The sequence below is a fragment of the Myxocyprinus asiaticus genome, chromosome 28 (assembly GCF_019703515.2).
Source record: "Myxocyprinus asiaticus isolate MX2 ecotype Aquarium Trade chromosome 28, UBuf_Myxa_2, whole genome shotgun sequence".
Lineage (NCBI taxonomy): Eukaryota > Metazoa > Chordata > Actinopteri > Cypriniformes > Catostomidae > Myxocyprinus > Myxocyprinus asiaticus.
Window position 1 is genome coordinate 11,844,900 of NC_059371.1, and position 20,582 is coordinate 11,865,481.

Below are 20,582 nucleotides of genomic sequence, written 5' to 3' on the forward strand. Positions count from 1 at the left end.
AATCATTACAAATGTAGGTAAGTTGAGCTAAAAAAAAAAATTGTTTTGAGACACACAAAACCACAAATCATTACAAAAGCACTTCCTTAAACAAAAAGCTCTTGAACTTCTCTAGGGTTTCCTGCTAAAGAATTTACTTCTAGATTCTGAATTCTGTGAAAAATTACAACACATATAATTCTTTGTTCAATTAAATTCAGTGCAATTACAGTCAATATGCTTGATCAAAGTAGCTTGAGCTGCTTCTTAAACTCAAGGGTTTTCCACAAGGAGATCTTTATCTCAAACTCTGTCTCATGCTGATCATCTCCATCACACTCTTGCCCCATGCTGGTTTTGCTGTTAAAACTGTGTGGCCATGTAGGAGCCGCTGCAATCACAGGAACACCAGATAACTTTCCCGTACATTTTAGAATGCCCTTCCGCTTACTCTCATTAATTATCCCTATTCTTTCCACGTCTTCAACAGTCATTGCTTTGCCGTTTCCAAACTTCTCTGAGAAAGATGTATACTTAACCTGATTAAAGAGTTTCTTCAGAATGGTCTTCTTGGCAGTTTCATGGGCTGGGTATGGGATTGAAGAGGTGACAGAGGAACAGAGTTGTTGGTAGAAGAAGGGTTGTTCTGGGTGAATGTTCTTTCCTTGTGATCCTTTCTGGACTTGGTGAAGACCCACGGTTGAGTGTCAATTACCCCTGAAAGAGAGCTGAGGCAAATTGCAGTGTCGGGAGGGTTGGGACCATTGGATTTTCCATCACACATGGTTGTTGGACAGTTTCGGTTTAACCACCAGTGGTTTGCTATGTCTTCCACAGTTGCTCTGTTCTCTACTCTCACAGTAAGCATCCATCTGATCAGTGAACTTGCCACTGTAACAAGAAATTAATTCAAAGAATCAAGAAATATGGTAAATAATCACTCACAACATGACTTCTGTGGGCAGATGAATATTGTTGTATGTATATAGTTATACGACACTTAGTTCTGGTTGTCCAATTTGATTGGCCAACCAAGAATGCTGATATTTAGTACAGCTCTGGGAAGCTTCATTGTTTGTATCACTCTGCTAGTGTGTTTGCTGCATTCCGAATAATGCTGTGGATTTGAGTTTTTGATTCATTTTGATCTTGTTCAGTGAACATTTCTGCAGAAAGATCCATCTTTACACCAGTAGATGGCGACAAATGAGTGTCTTTTATGTTACGAGTGAGTCACTGAATAATTAACTCAACTGATTTGTAAGAAAACACAAGTCATTCACAACTGAAACAATGGAAGTGAATGAGAATGATTGGTTTCCTAAAAATATTAATTCAAAACACTGATTAATTCACAAACAAAACACATTAGAGTATGAGAGCAGTGCAGAGACTGGAGTTGTGCTTAATGCTTTGGCTTGTTTTGGAACTATTTTCACTGGCAGAAAGGAAATGTACAAACTAACAGGCCAATTTTTTTGCCTGAAACGTAAGTTTTTTTCATGTAATTTACTTATGTGTTAAAGTGTTGTATAAAAGCAATATAACTCGCAGTTGTGCTGTTGGGCTGAATATCAGCACGGATGTAATTTCCTGCAGCAAGTGGCATGAGGCCCCTGATATTCAGAACAACAGCACCCTTGCTCATGTGATATTGCTTAATTGTATCTCACCTGATTGGATATCTGGTGTCTTATATCGTCCTTGGCGGATCTGCTCTTTAAGGATGGTGTAACTTGTGCCATCAAAAGGCATTGAGCCATAAACCAAAGCATAAAGCAGCACGCCAAGGGACCAGCAATCCACCTAGAAAAAAAGAGCATATGTCATACAAAAGCAATGTTTATAATGTGTTTACTGTACTTTGTTGTCAAATACCACAGAATAATTATGAGTCATCCATCAGATTGTACCACACTGTTGTGATACAATTGCTTACCGAGCAGCACATGGCCAACTAAAAGAGTAAACGTAAAGCACTATTTTCACCCACAGGAATTACCTTGGTAACGAATGCCTCAAAGGAAGAGCAAATAGCACCTGCCAAACAGCGTGGCTATTTGCACTCAAATAGTCCAGTGGAAACACTGAAATTAAAGACAAACTACACCCCCAAGTGTTGCTTTAATGGCGTAGTGTGTAAAGACGCTGTGAATGTTTTTCTCATCCGGACAACCCGGGTTCAAAATCTCTTTTAATATTTCATTTAATGAACATAAAGGTTGATTTCCTCACAGTGGTTTGGTCATGGTGAAGGTCGGGGTGTTTAGAGAAAGGTTTGATCCAGGTAAAATTAACCATAGTTTTACTATAGTAATATTGTAGTAACCATGTTTTTTTTTTGGCAGAAGCCATAGTTTTAATGCAATTAACTATGGTGTTACTACAATAATATGGTGTTAATATAGTAACCATAAAACTGACTGTTGATAGCTCACACCTCTGGTCCTTGGTATGGAAGTCCATTAATTATCTCTGGTGATGCATAAAGAGGGCTCCCACAGAACGTGTCCAGAAAATGGTCTCTCGTGTAGTGGTTGGACAATCCAAAATCAGCTAACTATGACAAATAGAACATTTATGGTTTATTCTGTATTAACATTGGGTGGCCTAATTCCATTTATTTAATCGAATCTATTTCTGATGTTCAGAGGGTGGACAAAAATAGCAGAAAATCGAATGAAAAAGGAGTTCAACTTTTAAGTAAATACATCACAATTATAAATGCAGCTGCAGTGATTGATCATATTAGATTGATTACTAATTTGCAATGTATTGTAGGCCTATGTATAATATAGGTAAATGATCAAGTTCCAAAGAGGCCAGATATTCTGAGGCATTGCAGAGTCACAAAAATATTAGACGGAATTATGGGAACCTTGTCAAATATTGATAGCATTCATTAAAAAAATTCATAAATTGGCAACCTGCAATTGTTACCTTAAGGAGCTATTTGTACTTGATCTACAGCTTTCAATTGAACTTAACCTTATGTAGTCAGGTTGATTCAGACATATATAAAATATTTGACTTGAATCAAACCAGTTAATTTAGATGTTACCACATGATGCAAGTTTTTTAGGTTACATTTTTTTCACTGTCTGCCAAGCATGAACAAACTGCATGAAAACTGGTTACCTTGACACTTTAATGTGAAAGTAATGCCTCAAAAAACACAAGAATTGACTAAGCACCTCTGTTACCCACAAAAACTGTACATTTATTAACAGAGATAATCTGGTTCTAAAAACATAAAACCTGGACCCCAAGCAATGGATAATAGTCATCTTTCACCATATCTCCTACATTTGCTTTATGCTTGCAGAAAGACAAAGGAGGCTTTCGACCCTGTCTGTTAGCAACTATGGAGCAAGGTGGGGTACAGGCAGCCATTTTGCTTGAGTCACCTAATCTGATGATTGCTCCATAAGGTCTTGTAACAACAAATGAATGAGGCTGTTCTATGTGCAAAATAATGCTAACATTGTTCCCTTATAAGGTTCCCATATTCCAGGTTGATAATGCCCCTATACACAAAGCTAAACAATTTGAAGAGTGATTTCATAAACACCACGATGAAGTCAGATGCCTTGAATGGTCAGCAGATTTTCTGCTGGGGAAGTTCTGGACAGGGTTAAAAGTAGATTTACACTGCTTTAAAAAAAAATAAAAAATTATCCTGGGAAGAAATTAGTGTGACACTACACAGAGTACAGGCCATGTTTGACAGATTTCCAAAAGCAAGCTGTCCTGATAAGTGATCCCTATGGTTAAAGTGATCTAATTGAGTCTTTTATTAAATGTTAATTATTTCCGTTATTTTGTCCACCTTCTGTACTTATGAATTTAAAAAATAATCTGGTATGTTGTGGTAAATTTGAATTGTTGCTGTTCATTTAAAAGTAAACCATCAGCCTCTGAGAATACAATGTGTAAAAAAGCATGAAAACAATATCAAATGCTTCAGTATATTAAACACAAATGTACTGATTTTTACCTTCACATTTAAGTCTTTATCCAGAAGAATGTTCTCTAGTTTGATGTCCCTATGAACTACACCATTCTGAGGAAAGAGGAGAGATTTCTTTATTTTTAGTTAAAATTTTGAGTTTGGGCAACAGTTTTTGTTAACACTTTACAATAGGTATGTATCCATCCAAGTTGCGAATTTAATTTATACATATTGCAAAAACAGTGAGTGAATAAACTGCGTTTCCATCCCATGTGTTAAAAAGAACAAAATCGTCACTTCCGGGGAAATTGTAGCCACTGTGACTCTTATTAATAAAATACTTGCGATTTAGAACATGCAGACAAAACACGCTAAAGAACTTGTCTCATGTCTGGGAGCGACAGTACTTCACACGGTTCTGGGAGTGCTATGTGTGTGCGTTCCTCCATCCCAATGACTCTACCCTGCAGATATTTTTCAAGTGTCAGTAAACCTGCTCTTCGGCACAGATCAAGTTTGTGTTCGGTTTATTTGCTCTGTAAACTCTGTGCAGGCTTTGGATTTTCTAGACACTATTATTTCGGTTTGACCACAGCAACATTTCAGATGCGATGACAGGCCCACTGGTTAGTCCAGTAATGAAGGAGTTATTCTTTTTTGATGTGCATCTTGTATTCCTATTAAATTAAATAGGTATTTATTCGGTAAATGTGTTTCCCTCATAGTTTATGCGCATTTGTTCTTATCGAATAAAAAATGTATCCACCTCAAGTGGTTTATGCTCATTTTGGAGATTTTATTTGCATCTTGGTGTTTCCATCCAGCAGTTTTTATGCGGTTTATAAGTTGTATAGTTTGCAGCATGATCACACAGGAAATCGACATGCTGCTCTGAAATTTCACGTTCCCTGAAATCGACCCCATTGTCCTGAATTACTGACAAGTGCATCCCCCTATCAGACGTTTTTGCATCAATTCAAACGTATTCAGCTTTCCCTATGGCGCTACTGATAGATGTTGAGTGACCAATCTCTGAGATGTGGGTTCTGGTTCCACGGAAACCAGTAAGTAATGGCGTTCCTCCTGAAAGAAATAATCCCGTTGACATAAACAATGGTGAGTGTGATGCAGAGGTTGCATTTTCGCTCTAAAATGACATTTTTACTGCACTGACGGTTAGGTGTAGGGTTTGGGTTTGGGATAAGGAGCACACTGTAAATAATGTTTTGTCAGGTAAACAAACAAAATGTGCTTCATGCGGTAACATCTAAATTAAATGTTTTTTTGTTTCCTTCATTTCAAAAATGTTATTTAATGTGACTAAATCAACCTGAAAATTTTGATTACACCAACAAAAGTACATTTTATGGGTTGAATCAAGTTAGTGCCGGCCCTACCTAATAAGCGACATAAGTAGCTGCATAGGGCTTATCAGTGCAGGCGATCCGAGTTTGAGACCATCTTTTGCCAATTTCACTCTTCTCCACATATCCATCCCATGTTAGCGAATACAGACAGTGGTTGTGCACCATCGGAGTGAGAGTCGTTTATTTTAAATAAAAATTAACAAAAAAGGTGTAAATAACATTTCTAAGGGGAGTGTGTTATGTGTGTTATAACTGAAAGTAAACACGATGTCCCCGCAGTGATCAGGGGACTCACTAAAGGTTGGGCAGTGCAGAGAAGGGTTTTGTTTAGGTGGGGAAAGGGGTGGTCAGCTGCATGTGCCTTTTCTGGTCCCGCGGATACCACTATAATACACTGCTGTGCAAATCGTATCTGCCACAATTTACACCAGGGTGCAAATGGCATGTGTCACTATATTTACAAAAACTGTAAATAGCGTCTACCTTACCTTAATGCAAATTCAATTCTTTCTTATTTATTTACAAAGTCTTGGAATTTCATTAAAGATATTTAATAATTGTGCACGATAAGAGTGTTTGGTTAGTTTGACAAATTATATTCTTTCATTTTTGTACTTCTGAAGCAGTTATACCTGCATATTCTTATAAACTACAGTTGATGTTTTAGCATTTTTAAGCTTTGCACTTTTTCTCCCCAATTTAGAATCCCCAATTCCCACTACTTAGTAGGTCCTCGTGGTGGCGCGGTTACTCACCTCAATCCTGGTGGCGGAGGACAAGTCTCAGTTGCCTCCGCTTCTGAGGAAGTCAATCCGCGCATCTTTTCATGTGACTCGCTGTGCATGACACCGCGGAGACTCACAGCATGTGGAGGCTCATGCTACTCTCCGTGATCCACGCACAACTTACCTAAGCTTTACACTTTTGAATAAGTTGACTTGTTATTTGCACAGTTTACACTTACTTAGTTATTGATGTTGGGTGTGTTTGGTTAAGTGTACCTGTGGTAGAGGGGCTTCATTTTGAAAAACTGCTTAGAGCCCCCAAAATGCTAGGCTAGTCCCTGCCATGAACTAACAATTGCTGGTTGCCACTTTTTTCAGTGTAGTGTTAAAAAATGTGCATTCCTGTTGAATGTTGTACATCATTAACTAAAAACACAACTCGCTTTTAGTGCCACCCCATGGACATTTTACCTTATTTCCAGCATCGGCCACTGGGGGTAGTGATTTGAATTTCGGTAAGCATGGACCGATTTCAGCAGCAGAACTACTGTCACCGAATTCACAGTGAGATCAGTCTGATACTTTAACATTAGTTAATATTAGGTAGGTCTATTACTTTAATGAACAATGCTTCTTTAACAGCATTTATTAACCATGATTAATGTGAATTTATAAATATCCAATTGTTTATTATATGTTAATGTTAGTTCACAATGAGAAACTGTAGAAATTGACATTGACAAAGAATAATTAATGCTGTAAAAGTATTGTTCATTGTTAGCTCATGTTAACTACTGTGCTCATTGTCTTAGCTGCTGTCGACATTGCTGAATACAATGAAAAACACAGGCCATTTTTTTGTGTTGAGGGTATATGTGAGGGACAGTAAAATGGAAATAATGTATTCACAATAACATATTTATAAACTGGCAAAGATCTCCACATACACTGAGAATCTAATGTCCTGTTTAAACCCACTCAGTGGGGCCCATCAATGGTTTTGATCATTCAAGTCATGTTACTAGAGTTAATTTGGCTACATTTTAAAACCTACCTAAAAGTACCTCAATACATTTATTATCATGTAAAGAAGAGTTTACTTTCATGTAATGCAAGTCAATTTAATGAAAAATTAATAACCCATTAAAAAGACTTAAGAATTAAGTTTACACTATTTGAATGCTGTCCATTCAAATATTGGACAACTTGTGATCATGTACTGTATTTCAGTCATACACAGAATAAAGTACATGGGATTTTAGGAATCAGTGGTATCTGTGTTTGTGAGTGTGTGTGTTGTTTACTTTATGACAGTAGTGTACAGCAGAGGTGATCTGTCTGAAGAAATGTCTGGCCTCCTCCTCTGATAGTTTCTGTTTCTCCTGAATGTATTCATATAGTTCTCCTCCACTCGCATATTCCATCACCATCACAATCCTCTCTCTGCTCTCAAACACTGCAGAAACACACAAACAGAATCAGACCTTTCATTAATACAGTACTTATGTGGTTAAGAGGAATGATACAAATAGCAAACACAACGACAGAGCACTTTAATCTCTCTGGATTTGGCTTGTGGCATTAAAGGTGCACTCAGTCATTTTTTTCATTATTAAAAAGTTTTACTCCTAAAGAAATGGTGTATTTTTGAAACATATCTATAAAATCATGAGCAATCAGATGAGATGAAGATTCCAGTCATATCAGTGACCATATAAAAGCTGTTTTATTGTACATGAAAGGGGTCCCCTCATGGAGGCTGCTATGTTAAAATCACATGACCAGCTGAATACTATTTGCTTAATCTCAGTGACTGCCTTGTTATTGGACACTATCACTCATGGATTAAATGAATCATGGCTGACTGTGAATAGTACATTTTTTCAATGACATCGGTAAATGAAAACTGTTGTGTTTGAATTATGCTGCATCCACACCACTAGGTGTCACTGTAAGTCCAAGATTACATAAATTACAATTACTGAGTGTACCTTTAAGGTGTGCTTATGTGTGTGAGTGGGTGTACAATATAAACACACACATCTATGATATGAGACCATTTGTTTTTACCCTCATATAGATGGATGATATTTGGGTGCAAAAGAGAGGCAGTGATTTCAATTTCTCTCTGGATATGAGCTCGATCCAGATCGTCCCTTAATATGTCCTTTCTAATGGATTTAATAGCCACCTGAAAAAGACAAACAAACAGACATTTTATTAACAAACACATGTTGTATAATACACACCTGTGCTTTCAGCATTAAAACACCAACTGTTCTAGAAGGAGGAGATTTTGGGGCAAAGTTGAATTCTCAAATGAATTCCATGAATTCTGTAAGTATATTACAGAAGTTATCTTTTATCCAGAAATGTCATACCTGGAAATTACAGTATGTCCAAGTATATAGTTATACTCCCAGTATATTGTTAAATACTCCAAAATCTGATTCAAATTCTAATTTACACCTGGAAATAAACAGAAAGTTGTAGTTTTTTTATTATTATTATTTACTGTAATGGCCTGTGACATAATTCAGACTACAAATCCAATCTTTTATCCATGTTTTTCTGACCTAAATAACTTTCCCAGCAGTGAAATTGTCTGTGTAAATGTGCCTGGCATTTTTCCCTTCCCTAAGTCATTTCTTAGCTAATCTCAGAGGTATTGTTCCACTTGTGGAACATGCTGAGGTCTGTAAGTGTTTCACAGCCCACAGTGAGTTTTGGCCCAGCTAACACAAAGCTCCATTGTAATCCAATAGATTCTTACATGTCCAAAATTCCTTTAAAATATTTAAGTGAAATCATGCTGTGGCTTAATCGCTGCACGATTTGAGGTATCATTCATGTCTGCAGCACATATAGTACGAAAAACCCTAAACCTAATTATGAGCAATAACAATAGTGATGCATGCTTTAGCAAACACCACTAATAAACTCTAAGGAAATTCTTCACATCCTGCTCTCTGTATGGTGATACTGCCAGTGCCATCTGGGAAGTTGCCAAGCAACTCTGACCCCAATCTGGAGAGATGTCTTACTCCCCTGTCACACATGCACACAAGCGCCTGACTCTCTCAGAATGCTTGTAGTGTTCATCTGCAGGAATGCCAGATATCCTCAGGCTCATGGAATCCGGAATACTTCACCTCTGAGTCCAGATGAGTGACAGAGAATGAGAGAGGGTCAGCTGCTGCTCTAATATTATTGGACGGAGATTAATGTGATATGTTTTAGACTGTGAAAGAGGAACGGACAGCAGGATGGGGAAATATCGCTTTTGTTTTTGTTACATGACAGATTGTAGGATGAATGAGAAGCTAAGTATTTAATTAAGTTTGCTAACGTGCAGACAAGACACACACACTCCACACACAAAGAGCACCTATTGGACAGCCCCAAAAAATGCACCAAGAGTAATTAACTGAAGTGAATCACTAGCTAAAGACGTGTTGAATGATTGACATAGAGATGTCAAAAACACTAAATACACTGTCAGAGCTGAGGTCAGAGAGGAATGCTGATAAACTAATATATATATATATATATATATATATATATATATATATATATATATATATATATATATATATGATATATGGCAATATATGCAAAACACATATGTGAAATGTTCTTATATGGTTTTCACTGATATAAAAAGTCACATATACTTACATACTGTATATGCAACATGTATTTCAAAATGCAATGAAAATTAGTTTTCATAGCCTACATGTAACATATTTTCCCAAATACTAGTGGAATTTGAATATGTACATATATTCTCAAATATATGAACTATAATTTTCTATATATGGCCATGTATCAGGTATGGGAATAATAGGTTTTTCCTATTTGTTAACTTATTGGGCTAACATAGCAGATTATTATCATTGTTCAGATTCATGTTTTGAATGCATTTATGTGCACACACATTTTCACAGAAATAGCCCTTGAAAAATGGTTAAGGTTACTAAAATAGATATTTACAGTATATGATCAATTTTTGATCAAAGAAATGGGCAAATGAACTGATTCAGTCAACTGCATTCACAACAAAAACTTATTTCTAAAACATAATTAACGAAACATCTTTGCAAAATCTGTGAGGTTCTTGTCAATGACGATAATGTTATTGATATGCACTTGAGTTTCAAGACAGTCACTCACCGTCTTTCCACACTCTCTCTCCACCGCGCGCTTGACTTTTCCGTACGTGCCCTTGCCCAGCGTCTCAAGCACTTCAAAGCGGCGTTTAAGATTGTGTTTATGCTGATGTTTCTTCACTCCGGTTGAAGTTTGGACCTTTACTCTCTCTTCCTGTGTGATCGCAAGAGGGGAGAGGCGGCGGAGCGTGCTGTGCGGTAGATTCTCGCGCACTGAAGCATTTGCGCTCGCGCTGCGCTCAGTGACCTGCTGTCGCTCCATGTCGCAATTCTCATTCACAGCAGCTCACCTGTAAAGTATAAGGACATGTTTAAGTCAAAGGGAACGCCATCTGCTCACTGTTTTGATGCAACTGCAATTACTATATATATATATATATATTTACTTTTGGGTTGTTGAGGTATAGGTGGTAATGCTGAATGTCACAAGCATCCTTTGCCTCGTGGGTGGGTCTCCTTCCTCCTGAGACCGGCCGACATCGCTCACGGGATGCGATGTTTTCATTATAAACATATGGTGAAGCGGGTGGGAGGGGTGAAATCATGCTGTCAATCACCAGCTGTAAAGCGCATTGGTGCCAAACTCTGACATAAAAAATAAATAAATAAATAAATAAAATTATGCCAGTTGCTTAATTTAGGGTATAGCCTTCTTCAGGGTCCGCTAAAGTCACACTTAAAAATGCTTATATGCTGTCTTATATCAAACCAAACATGTAAGAAAAATAGTAGCCTGCAATACATCATTGCTTGCTTATTAGTCTTGTCTGCATTACTTTTCAACTCAAATCTTGATTTTGTAAGATGTCATTTATGTTCAAATACATTCAAAAATTAACTAAACTTGTTCAGTATTACTTGGTCAAGTTTTTTTTTTTTTTTTTTTTTTGTCTATTTACCTTTTTATTTTATTTTTTATTAAAATGTTGAACTGAATCTATGAAGTACATGATTGTTATAAGAATGGCCTAACCAGAACTCAAGCTCCTCCAAGATGATGTGAGGCTATACTGATTTATTGCATCTAAAGAAACGGTCAAATGCACTGTACTCCGTTGGATTTTAATAAAAAAAATTAAATTAAATTTAAAAAAAATAAAAATAAAATAAAATAAAAAAATCCGTTCCAGAGGAAGTTTTCTAAAGAGGAATTTGTCAAAGAAATGTAAGCTTATTAACCAACTCTTTTGATTAGAATCCATGATCCCTAAAATATTTTCGGTTATGAGGAAGGACAAGGTTTTTTTTACATTGCTCTCCTATAGCTGCAGTTTCTGAAAAAACTTTATCATCTCCAGCATGCATTCAGTTTCTCTGAATGGGCATAATGACATTATAAATGTGTTAGTAAACTGCTCCAAACATATTCTGACATGTTACACTGAACTCAGATAATCTTTCCATATATACTGTTTCTGTGTGCTCATTTCACCTGTGATTTACTGAACAGTGTTGAAATGTATAAACACTTGAATTGTCTGTTAAAATCTGATGAACACAAATTTGAAAACACTCCACCATGCGGAGACCCAGAGCAGTATAAGTTTGAAAAGCAGCACATAAGGGAGTAGAGAGGTTCTTAAACAAAAGGTATATATTTACATCCATCGCATCTTTAAATATTTGGGTAGGCCTATCATTTCAGGAAATCTTTCGAAAATTCATTCACAATGGACAGAACACCACAATTCAAATGTGAGTTTTTTTTTTGTTTGTTTGTTTTTGTTTTTTGTTTTTTGCATTTATCCAGAAGTTCTCACTAAATCATATAGTCAGCAAAAGCTCATTAAACTCATATTAATCTTTATACATTAAATATTTTCCCAAACCTGTCTAATGATCATAAAGTTTATAACAGGCTATTATCTGTCTGTGTAGTTATTGGTGTTCCAGAGGGGCAGTAAAAAGGAAACTGTGAAACAATTAAACATGTGAATCTGAAATTTGTTGTATATCTTGTCTGTTTTGGTACACAATGACCTAAATTACCTAGAACCGGGTTTTTTCCAAACTGGGGTCTGGGGACCCCCAAGCGGGCACAAGTGGGTGTTAGGGGGTCCACAAAACATTCCTGAGAAAAGTGAAAAAAAAAAAAATGAAATTGATATTATTACTGTTTCATTCTGATTTCTAAAGACTGGTCAGAGATTAATTGTGATAATTATATCCTATTAACAGCCTTTAACAGAAGGAAATTAAAACAAAAATATAATTTTGTGAAATTTAAATAAAATTGAAAAAGATTTAATTCATGCTTTATACATGTATAAGATGGGCTGTTGAGGTGGGCTTCTGAAAACTTGAACCCCCTAACCTTGAACCCATACCTGCACATGAATAAGGCAGGTATGGGTGTCTCTTAGCACGCTGGAGAAAAGTTCTGTGTGGAGAGGATCATCCTGGATGAAGTAAGATTGGGGGAATTAACGCAACGGCAGAATGAGATGAAAGTGCCCTCCTTGAAGGAGAAGATCCGTGACTCTATGAGTTAAGATGCAAAAACACATGCAAGAATACACATGGTGGCGTTATGTCTAAGGAAAATGAACAATCAAACTTTGATGACATTTCTGGTAGATCTGCATTTAACTTGCAACTCAGTTACTTGCACTGAAAATAAATTGTTGCATTGCATTGTTTTCTAATTATTAATGCATAAAACTCTTTTCAGTCAATATATATTTTTAAGTGTATGCATTTTATGAGCAGTGCATGCTATGCACAAGCAATTGTAATATGAAAATGAAAAGTGCTTAAAACAATGCAGGAAATCTGGATAATAAACCATCACATACATAATTTCTACCTTTGTTGAATAAGTGGGACAAATGTATCTTACCTGTGCATAAGTGTGTGTGGGGAAGGATTTGTCTTTTATGAAAACAATGTTTTACGTACTGATAATAATTCTATTAAAAAAAAAATCCCAAATCATAAAAAACATAAATATTAATAATAATAACATTTATAGTATATGTCTAACACAATATGTACAATATATATAATCAATATGTATAATAATATTTCTTTTCTTTTTTTTGACTTACGTCATTTAGTATGTGAGCTTGCATAACCACAAAGAAAGCAAGCTGAAAATAACAGTTTACACATTTTGTTGCATGAAAACCCGAGAACATGAGAACACTCTAATTTCATTACCATGACCTGGCTGCCATGCATTTCTTCCATGAGCTTCATAGAGACAGATAACCGAAGTAGCTGGAGTATCTCATTGGTTGAAATGGAGTATCTCTTCGCTGTTCTATTCTCGTGGATATTGTTGCAAAACATTGTCCAATAATCCCAGGGATGCTTTAAAAATGACTTCTTTTCCTTTTGTCTGTGATTATTTTCTGTAAATACAGTACATATTTTCATGTGTGTGTGTTAGTGTAAGTTTCATATTACATTTTGAGTGACAAATTTAGTTATTCTTAAAATTTTGGACACAATAAGAACACAATGAGAATGCTGTATATCAGAACCCTTAGTACAAACATGTTGAAAGAACAGGATTGGAATGAGTTTAGTCTTATGTTTTTCTCTCATGCAACAAAGTGAAGTTTATTTTTCAAAACAAGATAATCATTGAATGCAACAACACTGACTTCATACGTCAGGTTAGAACGTTTTTTTGGTTGGCCCAGTCTTGATTTCTGTCGACTAAAAGGAATAGTTCAACCAAAAATGATAATTCTCTCATGATTTACTCACCCTCATTCCATCCCAGATGTGTATGACTTTCTTTCTTCTGCAGAACACAAACAAAGATTTTTAGAAGAATATTTCAGCTCTGTAGGTCCATACAATGCAAGTGAATGATGACCAAAACTTTGTAGCTCCAAAAATCACATAAAGGAAACAGAAGTAATCCATATGACTCCAGTGTTTAAATCCATATCTTCAGAAGTGATATGATAGGTGTGGGTGTGAAACAGATCAATATTTAAGTCCTTTTTTACTCTAAATCTCCATTTTAACTTTTACTTTCAGATGTAAAAGTGAAAGTGGAGATTTAGAGAAAAAAAGGACTTACATTTTGATCTGTTTCCTAACATTAGTTAATGCACTATGAACTAACATGAACTAACAATGAACAAGTGTGTTTTATCATTAATAAAGATTAATAATTGCTGTAAAAAACATATTGTTAATTGTTTGTTCATGATACCTAATGCATTAACTAATGTTAACGAATGGAAACTTATTGTAAAGTGTTACCAATGATTTTTTTTTCTGTCATGTTGGATCCTTTTTTCCTGCTGTTGGAACAATTAACTCAACACGGAGTCCCAAAGGTCAAGTGATTAATGACCTCCTGCTGGCAGACGCTAATGTGCACTGTCTCTCATTGGCCGGCGATTATGATAATGAAGCTCAAACTTAAAATATCACTTGAAAAATCGGCTAGTGTGGTGCCAACTTTAGGCTATCATATTCAAATTAGAAATTTGAATTTTCTATCAATTTAAGATAAAAAAATGCACATTCGAATGCTAAAACTTTTAATGGGTTTCACGAACGGTGATTTCAGACCAATCACATTCTTAAGCTATAAAAGGCTAAATGCAGGGCAACAAATAGTTTAACAGAATGCAGGTGTCTTGAGACACGTTTTTAAAGGTTGAAGTTCTTTTTAACTTGACATGGCTTCAAAAACACAGCGCTCCTGCATGAGACAATAACCTATGTAGAAATACAGAGAAAAACAAATGGTAAACTGGATGGTTGCAAAAGTATTTGGTGTGAACAGCCCCTTAGGTGGAGGTCTTTGGCCATTGCATCTTGCTCTTATCAGCGTTTCTCAGATTAAGCAATGGGTTTTAAAATCCATCAAAGTTCGATTTGGAAATGTGTGTCTCGAGATCGAGTTATGTTCCATTCTGTTGTGCTCCGTCTGTTTAAATAGCCCCTGGGCTCATAGTCTGAGTTGCTTCACAGCTGAGTTCAGATGAATGCCACTGCTATCTGGCAATATTGCTACAGTAAAAACAACTGTAATTAATAAAAAACACTGTGGTATCGCTGTTATTATCAAGCTGGAGTCTGGGGTAGTATACTGCAGCACTAGTACAACACTATTTTAACATACAACTGTCTATTTAATAGACAAAGCTCTAATTGAATTTTTACTAATAAAACAATCACATTAAAGATTTGTTTTATTGCAGAGCTCTGTAATTATAATTCTTACTAGTAAAACTGTAGATTGTAGATCTCTTTAATTCAAGTTTTTACTTGTAAAAATGCAATTGCAGAGCTCTATAATTCAATTGTAGATCTCAGCAACTGCTATCTTACTAATATAAAATGCAAAAAGAGAGCTCTGTAACTGGAATTTTTACTAGAAGAAAATATATTGTAGAGGTCTCAATATTTATATTTCCAATACAAATGCAATTACCACGAGTAATTCTATGAGCATTAAAAGCTAAAACGGCTTGCCATATTATGTGTCTTAAATGAGTAATTTTGTGCATATTTTGTATAAATTTTTTCCTGTTGGTGACTTTCCATTGTGGTCAATATTAATCAGGTTTGTAGTTTGATTTGTAAGCAGTATGTTGTTTTTTGTGTGTGATTGTCATCAGGCTGTGCTGTCTACAATAGTGTTTGTTAATCTAAAGGGAATGTTCATTCAGTGTTAGTATATTCCTGCTCTATGGAAGAGCAACAAAGTGGAATCCAAACTAAAATGTATGTGTAGTGTATTACACTGACCTGACTTTCTTTCTTTCTCTCTATCTCTTTCGGCCTATATACTAGCTGGTGTGGCTGGTGACATTTCTCTGCAGGGGCATAGATTCCAGGGGGGATGGCGGGAGGTAACCCCCCAATAATCAAAACAAGCAAGTACAACCCTCCAGTATTTATACCATGATCAATGGAAACATGGGTAATAAGGGGGCAAAAAATGAAAACATTTTCTCACAAGTTAGCTAAAAATAAAAAAGCCCCCTTTTTAAATGCAAATAAATAACAAAATTGTAGGGATAGAGTTAGGCTTTGAGGGTTAGCTTGTAGTCATTATAAGCTTGTGTGTGTGTGTGTGTGTGCTTGTCTGTATGCTGTGGTTGGTAATTGGATTGAAACTCTCTCTGGTCACTCTCAGAATACTCTAAAATGTATGTATATGTGTACATATACATACATTTTGGAATATTAATTATCATGCATTTTACTGTATTAATTTTAAATAAAAAATCTAATAGTTCCTAATAGTAGACAACTTTTTTATCATGTGAAATATGAATTATTGTTCTTTTTTTGGGGGGGATTAAATGTGACCTGGATATTGCTTGACAGGCTTCATGAAATCCACCCAATTACTGTAATGATTTCTGATTGTAGAGTCAACATGATCACATATGAAATGCAAAACTGTACCCTCCATTCTGCCGAATTACTGACAAGTGACATCCCGCATCAGACATTTTTGCTTTAATTCAGATGTGTTCACATTTCCTTCTGGCACTACTGATAGTGTGTTGCGTGAGAAATCTCTGAGACATGGGTTCTGGCCCCATGGGATCTAGGAAGTGATCACGTTCATGTAAACAACTTTGAGCGAGGTTCAGAGATTTCATTTTTGCTCTGTGATTACTTTTTACTTCACTGACGGTTAGGTTTAGAGTTTGGGTCTGGGTAAGTGAGTAAAGTTAATAAAATATGCATTTCTGTCAACATTTACAACAAAAAATACAACTTGCTTTTCGCGCCACCCTGTGGACAGTTCACCTCAACAACAATTCCAGCTTCAGCCACTGAGGGCAGTGGTTTGAATTTCGGGAAGCACACACTGATTTCAGCAGCAGAATTTTCAACCTGCTGTCCCCAAATTCACATTGTGATAGAATGGTACATTTTAGTTCATAGAAATATTTTGTAATGTTTCCTCTAAGCAGAAAAGTCTCTAGTGTCTCTGGCTGGACATATAGAAGTTATGTTTTTTTGGGGGGGGTTTTGGGGGGGGGGTTTGCAGACAAGCTGAATTTTTGTTGTGTTTTCTCACCTTGCTTCTAGATATTTAGAGATTTCGTAGAAGTGGATGTCACCGTTTACATCGCTGGATGTCAAGGTGGGTCAAATTTGAAAAACATGCCCCTAATTTTAAAACACAAACGTTCACTTGCTCAGTCAGATACTTGAAAAATACTAAATAGTGCAATTATCAGATTGTATGATCAGAAAAATTATGCTTGTAGTGATTGTGTGATGTGTGTGTCTGCAGTGTGTGTAGTGCAGCAGTTGGAGCGAGGGGGCTTCTTCTCAGAGTCCGTCACCAAAGGTTGACTTTTCCCATCTATCCATGATGCCGTGCTGCACTGCCTGTCACAGTCTGGAAGAGAACTACCTAGCTCTAAGTTTGCACAGGAAATGCCTTGCGTTACGAGGTTGTGACCAGCAGATGTCAGCCTGTCCTCCATGGCTTTGCTGTCTCTCTTTACTCAATTCACAATGGAGGACCCTGTGTTTCCATGACGACCTATGCTACTGTTGGCCTGTGAAGATACAAGTCATTTGATATTATCAGATCCTACAGAAAACATCTACAGACATTTTAGAAACTGTTGTGACAAGAGAGAACTCAGCTGTGCAAAACAGATTGCTTTTGATTTGTATCTTAAACGACTTGGTTAATGCATACCCAAATTATTCAAATGAATTACTAATAATAGTAACAAAAAGGGCTGTTTTAAAACTTGAATCGAATGATTATATATATATATATATATATATATAAACTTGTGTATATTCCATACATTTTAGTTATATTATACATATCTCTGTGTGTGTTTGTATTATAAAACTTGTATTGCATGTTTCATATTACATTTTGTGTGATACATCTGTGCTTTCCTAAGGCTTTTGATACAACAGGAACAAAGTGAAATCACTTTAGCCTGACATTGTTCACTCATGCAGCAAAGTTAAGCTGGTTTTACTGTTAAACTGTTTCTTTTTCTAAACCAGTAAATGCAACAACACTGACCTTACACAGAAGGTTAGAAGGTTTTCTTGGCGACTTTGGTAAACCCTTGAAACACATCTACAGCAAAGCACTAATCCCATTTTAGACCTCATGAAATTCCAGCACAAAGACCTCACACATTTCAGAGACCTGAATTAAGTTTAACACAGTGAGGGAAGGCAGCCTGGCCAAAATGAATGTTGCTCCATTTCTTTGCACTACCAAAACAAATCAAATCACAGATTGTGTTTCAAAACCTAGTGATCTGTCTACCTAGACAATATTTTGGACATCATATAGAGGCACTAAGAGTCAGCTCAGCTATCACAGACAATCAAAGTTGACTTGTTATGTATGCGCATTTTGTGAGGTATTATGATGCTTTGTGTCACCAACAACCATTAGATTAGATTCATCTTTACTGTCATTGTGCAGAGTACGAGTACATGAAACTAACTAGAAGTGCAAATAGCAATATATTATTAAATATTATTATGGTGAAAGCACAAATATAAAGAAGTACAGATTGTCAGAGAAAGTCAGTGCAATGACAAATAATATAAATAGAGATGATGCATTGTACAATGGATGTGGAAATGGCAGGTGACCATTTGTCACGACCTCGGTCTGACAGCCCTCTCCTTCTTGTTATCTGTTAATGTGTTGATTTCTGTTTTGAGTTTAAGCACATGGCTCTGTTGTGTTTTTTGTCTGCCATGCTCTTCTGATGCAGCCCACTTGTTTCCTCTTGCCACGCCTCCTTGTTTGGTCCTTGTCATGTTGATTGTCTGCACCTGTCCCTCATGTGTCTTCATCTATATATTGTGCCTTCCTCTTGTGTTTGTTGAAATGTTTTGTCAGTACCTGTTCCTTGTTGTTCCTTGTTGTTCCTTGTTGTTCCTTGTTGTTCCTGATTCGGTCGGTTGCTCTCACCCGTCTGTCCGTCTGTTATTGTTTTTATTCTGGTTTATGTTTAAGTTGTTTTCTCTCCTTTGTTTGAGTTTTGTGTTTGTCTGTTTGTTTTCTGTTTAATAAGATATATTTATTTTCACTCATTCCTGCGTTTGGGTCCTCCTTTCTGCTAGCACTCCTGACAAAACGATTTGACCACTAATGGACCAAGCAGGAATGAGTTTTTTTTTTTCGGATTCTCCGGTTCGCCAAAGACCTGCCAAAACTGAAAAGCTCTTTGGTCTCTGTCAGGGGAACCCGTCAGTGAGGGAGTGTTCGTTGGCATTTCTAGCATTGGCCTTGGGTTTGGGCTTCAACCAGGAATGCCTGACTGATCTCTTTGTGGCAGGCCTGGTTGAGCACATCAAGTCTTGTATTCCTGTTGGGGGTGAAGAGGGGAGTCATACCAAGACCATAAAATTGTCTTTAAAGTGGGATTATTTTATCTCAGCCTGTGTCTCGGAAGGCTCTCTTTCTTCATCCCAGCTCCAGGACAGCGATGCCCCCTCATCGACGGTGGGTGCTGCAGCCCCTCTTCCCACCACTTGGTGGTGGAGAAGGAAGAGACTGAGCTCCACACCCGAGTCCGTGGCTGCCCGCCAGGAGGTGGCGGCCATTCCAACTGCAGTGCTTCCAATCGTCTGGAGGAGAAGGAAGCCAAGTAAGGCACCTGAGCCCCAGTCGCTGCCAGCGCTCCGGACCATGGAGGCCGTTCCCCAGTCGCTGCCAGCGCTCCGGGCCACGGAGGCCGTTCCCCAGTCACTGCCAGCGCTCCGGGCCACGGAGGCCGTTCCCCAGTCGCTGCCAGCGCTCCGGGCCACGGAGGTCATTCCCCAGTCGCTGCCAGCGCTCCGGACCACGGGGGCCGTTCCCCAGTCGCTGCCAGCGCTCCCGGCCACGGCGGTCGCCGCACAGCCTGTCCAGTTCCCCGTGGTCATCGAGCCTGTCCAGTCCCCAGTGACCGTCAACAATCCTGTCCAGCCCCCGGTGACCTTCGAGCTTGTTCAGTCCCCTGTGAACATCGACTATCCTGTCCAGTCCCTAGCAGCCATCTACCAGCCCTTTGCTCAGTCCAGTGTCTAACACCCATCAGACACCAGCTACCAGTCTGTCACGACCTTGGTCAGACAGCCCTCTCCTTGTTATCTGTTAATGTGTTGATTTGTGTTTGAGCGCATGGCTCTTTTTATCTGCCATGCGCTCTTCTGACCAAGCCCGCTTGTTTTCTCTTGCCACGCCGCCTCGTTTAGTCCTTGATTGTCTGCACCTGTCTCTCGTGTGTCTTCATCTGTATTGTGCCTTCCTCTTGTGTTTGTCAAATTGTTTTGTCTGTTCTTGTTCCTGTTCCTTATTTTTATTCTGGTTTATGTTTAGGTTGTTTTTTCTCCCCTGTGAGTTTTGTGTTTGCCTGTTTGATTTCTGTTGTTTAATAAATATATTTATTTTCACTCATCCCTGTGTTTGGGT

At 37.4% G+C, this 20,582-nt stretch overlaps 1 protein-coding gene across 1 annotated transcript; it reads right to left on the bottom strand.

The window, feature by feature from the left end:
- Nucleotides 1–527: 527 nt before the first annotated feature.
- On the bottom strand, nt 528–10,681 carry LOC127419242 (NUAK family SNF1-like kinase 1). The gene is made up of 8 exons (XM_051660494.1): nt 10,579–10,681; nt 10,197–10,482; nt 8,094–8,214; nt 7,328–7,479; nt 3,977–4,042; nt 2,420–2,539; nt 1,653–1,785; nt 528–870 (listed from the first exon to the last, which is right to left on the bottom strand). Exons 2-8 carry the CDS (start codon nt 10,452–10,454, stop codon nt 536–538), a joined length of 1,185 nt encoding a protein of 394 aa, XP_051516454.1. The 5' UTR covers nt 10,455–10,482; nt 10,579–10,681; the 3' UTR covers nt 528–535.
- Between the last annotated feature and the right edge of the window lie 9,901 nt (nt 10,682–20,582).

What these genes read in the sequence shown, in the direction of transcription:
- LOC127419242 (XM_051660494.1), bottom strand. Translation starts at nt 10,454, where the DNA reads ATGGAGCGACAGCAGGTCACTGAGCGCAGCGCGAGCGCAAATGCTTCA. An exon ending in TATCATCCATCTATATGAGG is followed by an intron (nt 7,480 to 8,093) that starts GTAAAAACAAAT and finishes GTGTTTCTGCAG; the next exon opens with TGTTTGAGAGCAGAGAGAGG. An exon ending in CTGTACACTACTGTCATAAA is followed by an intron (nt 4,043 to 7,327) that starts GTAAACAACACA and finishes CTCTTTCCTCAG; the next exon opens with AATGGTGTAGTTCATAGGGA.